Raw genomic sequence first — 9000 nt, 5'->3', positions numbered from 1 at the left:
GGGTGGGAGGTTCAGGAAATGAGAGTGGAGAAAGAGACACAAGGCCTTCAAACCAGATTAATAAGGAGTGTGTCTTCCACCTAGACTTCAGTGACACTGCTAAAGGGCAGAGCGGTTCTAAGTGTTTTATCTGTATGAACTGTGCTTCAATGAGTTTTGGTTGTAAGCCCTATTTTACAGAGATGGCAATTAATTAATTAAGACCCAACGTACTGAATCAGCTTGCCTCAGGGTCCCTTGGCTGAGCCAGGATCACTCCTCTATGTTGTCTTTCAAGATATGTAGAAAGAAATCCTTTAGAAAGGCAAATGTCGATTTCTAATGCAGACAAAACATAACTAACTGCACTAAGTGGTCATCATAGGCTCAGTTGTCTCAATTTTGTGGTACTGGGTCAGTTTCTCTGTTTTAGGTTTGGACTCCCTGCATACAGACACTTTAGAAGTGGTGGCACCTCTCCCAACATCCCCACTCCCCACTTCTGTCTTACCTGGAGTACCTAAGCTTGTTTTTGCTACAGTCAATGGACAGGCAAAGTTTGAAACCAAAGTTACTATGTTGGATAATGCGCTTTGTGTGGCATCTTAAAATAAGTTTGGAAGCTTTTATATGGCAGGAAGTAAATACTGTTGCTAATATTGTGGGTGGTCTCCTTGTTTTAACATGTACATGCTTTAGCTGACTCTCAGTTGTAATTAACGTGTCAATTATGAATTGTACTCTGAGTGGATGTATGCTAGAAAATCCGAAAACTTAGTAACCAAAATATCAACAGTGGTCATTTTTGGTGGTGGCATTTAGGGTGGTTTCCCTCCTCCCCCCACTTTTAAAAATCCTTTCTGTAATTCTAAAAGTTTTCTACCACAAACATGAAGTGTATGGCTTCATAAATGTTGACCTACGTATATACCTGTGAAGCCACCATTACAATGAAGATAATGAGTATATCCATCACCCTCATATAGTTAAATCTGGTTATTAAATCATTGACAATTTAAAAAAGTATCTCTTGACTAAATCTTATTTTGAACATCTGATTTAACCTGCGAATTTTCTTTATATTACTAGTTCTTATTAATTCAGGATCAAGATACAAAGAAAAATATTGTGGTGAAATTCTGCAGTCTTTGGAAAGTTGGCATTTTTAGTCAGTTGTCTAATTTGTAGTTTTTGAGACAATACTATAGAAAGATGTTTCAAGTTTTTCTTTTTTAGAATGGTTATTTTAATACATTATTAAGTTGCTAAGTTAATGCTAGTAAAAGACCTTTAAGTTTAAAAAAAAAGCATAGAAAGAGTTAGCAAATACATGACACACTGGGAGAAAATATTTGTGGCATTTAAAACCAACACAGGGCCATGTGCAATGGCTCACGCCTGTAATCTCAGAACTTTGGGAGGGGGAGGCAGGAGGATCACTTGAGCCCAGGAGTTCAAGACCAGCTGAGCAACATAGTGGGACCTCATTTCTACAAAAAAAATTTAAAATTAGCTGGGCATAGTGGTGTGCACCTATAGTCCCCCAGCTACTTGGAAGGCTGAGGTAGGAGGATCACTTGAGCCTGGGAGTTTGAGGCTGCAGTGAGCCGTGATTGTACCACTGTACTCCAGCCTGGGTAACACAGTGAGGCTGCTCTGTCTCATAAATAAATAAATAAATACATAAACAAACAAAACCAACAAGGAATTTGCATTAGAATATACAAAGAATTCAAAATCAACAGGGCCAGAAAACTAATAGAAAAATGGCAAAGGATATAAATAAGCAGTTCACACTCAAATGACCAACATGTAGAGATAATACTAATCTACTAATAATCAGAGATATACAAATTAAACCAATGAGCTACCACCTGACATCAATATGGCAAAACTTTTTATAAAGGCATATCATTCGAAACTGGAGGTGAAAATAAGGAAACAGGAATGCTTAGCCTACTGGAAGGAGTATAAACTGTGCTTGTGAAACTCATTTATGTCTGTCTTATGATTCTACTTCTGGATAACGATCCCAAAGAAATTCTCACACAGTTCCATAAGAGGACATATTCAAGAATACTCACCATGCCATTTCTCTACCAGGGAGTCAGAGACACTGTCCACTCCACCTTCTAGTGTGTATTCCTCTATTACATAGGCTGGCAAGTTAAAAACTACATTTTCCAGACACCTCTGCAGCTAAGGTTCAGCAAATCATATGCATTCTTGTGAGAAAGGGAAAGCAGAAGTAAGGTGATCTGCCACTTCTCCCTTTCTACTGGCAAGCATTGTTGTGGACCGGTTTGATTTTACTGTACTAGTGTTAGCAAACGTTACAATGACAAGGCACTGACAGATGTCAATAGGCAGAATGCTGGACATCCGTTTTGCTGGGGTGGATGGTAGAGGTGTAGTGTGTTTCTGGAACAGCAGCTGCCTCCTGATCAGGGCAGTCTCAGGATAATAGTCAAGGCAGCTACTGCTATTAGAAGAGAGAATCGCTCCCTCAGTGACTTTGAGTCTTTCCTAGATTGTTTCCTTCAGCATTCTCTATGATTCTGTAATGCATCCCTTTCTATTTAAAGTTAATTTTCTTTGCATTTAAACTACAGTTTGACTGATTCCACCAGAATGCGAGAAATTTGTTAATATTCTTCTGTTCTACATTTTGCAAAGTTCACTTACGGTTAAACTTCCATCTCAATTGTTCGTTCTATCAGGCAAGTCTACTCTCTCTGTATTTCACAGTATTTTGCATTTTTATTGTAATTACTTGCTTACCTATCTGTCTTTCTCCATTAGAACATGAACTCTTTGAGGCCAGAGATGGAATCTTATTCATTTTCGTAATTCTGGCTTTTAGCATTACAGCCGTCTTCCCTCCCAACTAAGGGCCTTTGCATATGCTATACCACCTGCCTGGGAAACCCTCCTACTTCTTTTCATCTAATTAACTCTTACTCATGTTTCTTATTCAGCTGGATCATCTTGAGATTGAACTATACTGTTAAGTGTAGTAGTCACTAACCATATGTGACTATTTCCATTTTTTATTTTATAATTTTATTTAAATTAATTTTAAATTAAATTTAAAATTTAAAATCATTCAAATTGACCAAGGGATTGAAAATAAAAAGAAGTAAATAAAAATCAATCATCAGTCACACTACCCACATTTTACATAAATGAACATGTGGCTACCATATTGGACGGTACAGAATACAGAACATTTCTGTCATCACAGAAAGTTCTGTTGGACAGCACTGATCTAAGTACATCAGGGCTCTGTATTTTACACTCCTGCAATATCTTGTGCTGTGCTTACATAGCACTTATCAGACTAAATTATGAATTAATAATATCTGTCTTCTCCGTTAAATCTTAGGCCACATATAGACAGAAACCATGTCTGTTTTGTTTGCCATTGTATGCCAGTGCCTAAGACAGTACATGACAAACAATAAACACTAAATAGATATTTGTCAAATGACAAATGAATGAATGAAATTATCTTCTAATAGATACAAACATTCTATTTCTTGCAATTTTGGGTCCAGACCAGAACTATGATTAGTGGGTTTTTATGTAGGGGCAAATACTTTTTCAAGTTTCAGACCACTTTATGCCACCTTTTTTTGCTGAGCATTTTATTTCCTTTCCTGAAACCAAGAGGACAACAGTATTGAGCTAGTGAAGATTTGGAAACCTAATACTTTGGTAATACTAAAAGGTTGATGTTCAAAATATCCAAAGGTGAAACACATGACTAAAATATACTTTGTATTGTTCTACCTAGTCATGATCAATTTAAACATCTGAGTATCAGTCATAACCAAAACAATATACTTGCAATGAGTGAGAAATACTTCATTTATTTAGACTTATGATCATTACATTTTTGTTTTACATTTTAAGGTAGAAGAGAGGTTTAAAAGTGCAGTTTTATTCTTTTATAAATTATGCAATAACATACTTTAAAAAGAATAAACAATAGAAAAGATAATTAAAATAACTCAAATGAATAAAAGTGGAATCAAAATAATCAATTAAAATTGCAGTTATCATGGCCGGTGATGGATTACATGTAGTTTGTTATATCAGAAATATTGGCACTTGGAAATCTTAATAGAGCTTTGAAAAATTAGCAGCATGTGTTGTTGCCCTACACTGTCTAGAGCAGAACTCTGACCATATCTGTTTTCATTTTCACTGGGATTTAGCTTTAGTTAATACATTCACATCAGCTTTGTCTGCCTCTCCAAGACTTTTTTCATGGCTCTCAACCAAGACATTGTCTTCCTTTTTTCGGGGCCTCTGGGAACCAGCATCTCTGGGAGCTAGAGGAGCTCCAAGGGCAACAAAATTGTGCACATCCTGCAGCTTCTTACGCAGCCATTCTACTCTCTCCATCGAGTTCAGATGTTTTCCCAGGTTATGCATAAGCTGTATTTCACTCACAGATCTCTTCCTGGGAAGAAGAGAAACAGAGAGGGCCACTTCCCATTAGCTCCCCACTTCGAAATGATAAAGTCAACATTAAAAATCCAATTCCAAGGCAAAACAGTACTTACTTAACAGATTTCCCATCCGATTTTGTAAGAAAACAAATTGCCAACATGACAATCATTACTTTAGCCATGTCTTTTGCAGGTATCATCTTCACTAAAAGGACAAGCAAAATGGAGGTATTTTAAAATATTTTTAATATTCCAAACTATAGTACACAGAATGCAATACTAATTGGGCTGGTTTTCATGAGAAGCTTTTGGAATCAACCTCTTTATTTTGTAGATACATTAGTATACATTATATATACACATAATTTAACTTAGAAATTAGTTTTATGCTCCTAACTATCTTTTGGAGATTTCTTGTGCAAGTTTTATTTATTTATTTATTTTTATTTATGTTTTTAGCATGCAATTTTTTATTGTTTTCTAAATCTATTTGTACACTTAATATACTAGTATTAATTTCACAAACAGTATAAAGAATGTATTCCAATGATATTATGCGGCAACTACTCACCTGAAAAAGAAAACATTGTCTCTGAAATAATTCCTAATTATACAATTTTGCAAACTAATAAGCACTATAAATATTAAAATGTTAAGACTTCAATGTATAATGTCAATAACATCCTGCCTTTTTAAAATTGCTTAAAACATTTGTTAAAGATCATGCAAAATAAACACTGTGTTAAAATGCTAGATTACACTCAAACATCAAGGCAATGAAACACAAAAGAGCAACTGTTTAGCACAATGACTGGCCGAGTAAATAACTTAATCAGCATATTAATAAAAATCCACTGAGTGATAAACATCGAAAATGTAACACTGAATCTAGATAATCGCGCATCTGCGATCTCACCATCTACCATCCTAACTGTGACTTCTGGCAGTGACTTGGGGTAAACTGCCAGAATTCATTCTACATAAATGAGCTATGTTAAATTGTTAGCAACATTTCATTGCATGATGACAGAGTACATTTCTCATCCACACAGTGCTTCAATGTGATCATTCTCTTAACTTGGCTAATAACTAATGGAAAGTACAGTTTTACAGTCACACCACTTAAGTATATACATATATTTTACCCTTGCTTTGTTACGTTTTTAAATTTTTTTTAAAAAAGTATTGCCTTTCTTATGATCCTCCCCCAGAATTAACATGCTGACTTAGGAACAGACAAAGTAGATAAAGTCTATCCTAGTACAGAGAGCAATGATTTAGTTTTACCTAATTAAATATTTCCTTGTCATTTATCAATTGTCACTGACCTTTTTGATGTAATTATTTCCTCATTCACTCATCTATAAATATTTATTAGTGCCTATTGTTACCCATGTCTCCCTGATTTTCCAGAAAAAGAATTCATGTTTTTTTTTTTTCCTTCTCATTGCTAAGCTCACTTAGAAAAATTGGGCACCATTTAAAAGAGTTGGAGAATAGACCAGGGTGGCTTCTTGGGCACAGCTGGATGGTGCTAGAAGCCAGGCCTAGGATTTGGAGAGGAGTCTCCAACAGATAAACCCACTGAGGTCACCAGCCCTCCCTCCATCTGCTCTCCTAACAGCTCAGGATGGCCCCATTACACTACTGCCAGCCCTGGTGACTCGCCTTCTTAGCAACTTTTAAAGCCCTCTTCATTATGTACTTCCTACTTAAAATTCAGAACCTCTGTGATAAGCAATGCCCCTGTCATACAGAATGCTGGATCTCAGTTTACTGAGCCTCTCCCTGTAGTGTCACAGGCTGCGCACTCACCTAGATGAGCCACTAACAGCAGGGTTTGCTTCTGCTTCATCTAATGCCACATCTTCCCTCAAATGTGTGGTCACCAAATGTTCTGCAAAAAGGGTCTCTAGCTTTTTACTTTTCTTTTTGGCAAATTAAGCCCTTTAAAATACTTCTGACCTATCTTTATACTCAGATCTCACCTTGTCTCAACAAGTTTTATGGGGTAATGTGCCAATGAAAGGTACAGTGGTATTTGTAAGTTCTTTTTTTTAATTATTATTATACTTTAAGTTTTAGGGTACATGTGCACAATGTGCAGGTTAGTTACATATGTATACATGTGCCATGCTGGTGTGCTGCACCCATTAACTCGTCATTTCTAATTACAAAGACAATAGAGGCTGGCTGGTGAGCCATGCTTCTCATGCTCCCTTCTGTCACACTGTGGAAATCTTAAGCCACAAGAGGAATGAAAGAGCCTATTTTTGAGAATTCCCCCCGCCCCGCACTGCATTTTATGTTGATTATACCTAAATGTTTATAACTTGCTTGAAAATGGCTAATTTTCTTCATAGTGTAAATTGTTAACACTATTTAGTTAGCAAATCCTTTTCTTAAGTAACCTTCATTTCAGGCATTGTAATAATAACCATAAATACCAAACTAATAGGTGCTAATTTAGAGATTTTCACTAAATTAATTCACATTTCTCCTAGCATTAAAAATAATGTGTCAAAGCATTTAAAAATCATCTGATTAATTACTTGTGATATGGATTTCGAGCTTTATCTCTGAATGGAATGCTTGTTTGTAGCTTATTTCAACTTATTAACAATTATCTTTTAATATAACTTTTGTCTCTTTCCTCGTTTCACATCAATATAGGATATTCTTGCCTTAATCTGCATTTCAGTACTTGCAAAGGCTGTTATTATAGAAGTGCTTTTCCTTAATGCTCAGTGTACTACCTTTTAACATACACATAGAGTAGTTATGTACTCCTATTTTACAGGGAAACTGCATCATTTAGAAATAGCATAGGAAATATAATCTGCTACATTTTTGTTTACAATATAAAGCTATTGATGGAGCAACATGAAAATTTTCTTTTTTTGTTTATGTTAGAAACAAGCACTGTAGCTGGAGGACAGGAGCACTGGAGTCTAATCTTAGCTTTGTTATATTCATCTAGTGACCTCAGACATCTCTGCTTTGCTTCCTTGTCTTCATAGGGATATGGGCTTCTTATAAGAATATCATGAAAAAAAGCTGAAAATTTGTTGCAAAACACCCTTAAAATTCATGTAATACAATTTCATGAAATTAAGGAAATACAGTTTTCAGAATAGAGCTGTAATTTATGTAAAGGAATTAAATACTTACTAGTCAAACTGGACTTATCCAACTTTAGTATACAGATTGGGCTCTTTATGAGCCATAAAATAAATAATCTAAATAAGAATACTCTGCAGGAAAAATATAATATTAACTCCACTTAATAAATTTATAGAGATTATTTAAATCAGAACTATTCATTCACCATCAACCTGTTTTATTTCAAAATTTTGATACCGATACTATTATATTAAAGCATAGCATGCCAAATTTTAATGATTTTTTGCTGTAATTTCAGATGAGGTTTTAAAAGGCAAGGTATCTCAGAAGACTTTAATCAAAAAGTATTTTGTGATTTGAGAGTATTTTAGTAGCATTAATTTATTTTGTATGTGGCATTTTATATTAAACATAACTCAAACCTCTTAGCATTTTACCTTGAAGAAACAACATGATATTTGTAGAAATGGTACACATTAAATAATAACTTGATTATCAAAATCTCATGAGATTCAGAAGTGAATTTTTAAGATTACTTACCATACAATGTCTTAGAACAAGATCTTCGTTCAGGTATATTAGTAGCTGATGTTGAGTAAACTAAAGACAACTGATGAATTGGACTGTAGACCCTTAAATGTGACTTTTGTATATAGGTCTTCTGCTTTCCAAGAGAGGCTCTTTTATTGTTACAGATGATGTCACTCCCAATTCTCTGGATCTCAACTATAGGTTCAAAGCAGCACATACACACACCCATTGGGCGGTGCACACTCTTCTTAAGTTTCAGATAATTGGATACTAAAAGGAAAACAGCATTTGGCTTGAAAAGAGGCTTATGCAAAGACTTTTAACAAATACAGAATTATACCATCTAGAAAAATTCTATGTGGATTAATGAATCTGAATTTATACTGTAAAAAGACCGATTTCAAAGGTTTATGATAAAGTCATTATCTTACTTGAAAATAAAATGCAAAAATAAGTATATTTGTTATAACCATACTGTTGGTACAGTTTTTATGATAATAAATCATAAATGTTAGGCTTACTTTACAAGCCATTTTCAACCAATCCATATCACTTCTGGTTATCTTTCAAAAAAACAGATATAGCCCTTTTCTTAAAGGAAGTGTTAAAAATAATTTGAGAAAATGCTCTTAGTACATAATTACTTTAAAAGCTTCAAAAGTGAAATTATTTTAAAATTTATTTAACTTATATTTTATTTGTGCATCTTAATCTGTAATAATAACATTTGATAAGCATTAACTGCATGCCTAACTACATATATTATCCCACTAGATCTTCACAGCAGTCCTTTAAAGTTAGTACTCAAAGTACTAAAGTAGGTACTTATCCCCATTTTTACATGAGGAAACTTAGGCTTGGAAAGCAGAAAAGATGGAATTCAACAAAGGTCTTTATGACACCAGATTCT

General features: G+C 34.6%; 1 protein-coding gene across 2 annotated transcripts; it reads right to left on the bottom strand.

The window, feature by feature from the left end:
• Positions 1 to 3831: 3831 nt before the first annotated feature.
• Positions 3832 to 8319, bottom strand: PTH (parathyroid hormone). 2 transcript variants are annotated; one of them, XM_002822009.4, is made up of 3 exons: positions 8100 to 8185; positions 4551 to 4641; positions 3832 to 4447 (listed from the first exon to the last, which is right to left on the bottom strand). In XM_002822009.4, the coding sequence occupies exons 2-3, from the start codon at positions 4634 to 4636 to the stop codon at positions 4186 to 4188; spliced, it is 348 nt and encodes a 115-aa protein (XP_002822055.2). In that variant the 5' UTR covers positions 4637 to 4641; positions 8100 to 8185; the 3' UTR covers positions 3832 to 4185. The 2 variants fall into 2 exon arrangements, with proteins under 2 accessions (XP_002822055.2, XP_024111189.2); XM_024255421.2 differs by lacking the exon at positions 8100 to 8185 and adding an exon at positions 8234 to 8319 and having other exon boundaries at positions 4186 to 4447; positions 4551 to 4646.
• Positions 8320 to 9000: the final 681 nt, after the last annotated feature.

This window comes from Pongo abelii, chromosome 9 (assembly GCF_028885655.2).
Source record: "Pongo abelii isolate AG06213 chromosome 9, NHGRI_mPonAbe1-v2.0_pri, whole genome shotgun sequence".
NCBI lineage: Eukaryota > Metazoa > Chordata > Mammalia > Primates > Hominidae > Pongo > Pongo abelii.
The sequence above is the reverse complement of the archived record's forward strand: the minus strand, read 5'-3'. Positions and strand labels throughout refer to the sequence as shown.

Coding starts and splice junctions, on each gene's coding strand:
- PTH (XM_024255421.2), bottom strand. CDS start 8,319: ATGGGTGTGTGTATGTGCTGCTTTGAACCTATAGTTGAGATCCAGAGA. Junction 4,647..8,233: donor TGTAACAATAAAAGAGCCTC/TCTTGGAAAGCA, acceptor TTTGCTTGTCCT/TTTAGTGAAGATGATACCTG. Junction 4,448..4,550: donor TCGGATGGGAAATCTGTTAA/GTAAGTACTGTT, acceptor TCTTCTTCCCAG/GAAGAGATCTGTGAGTGAAA.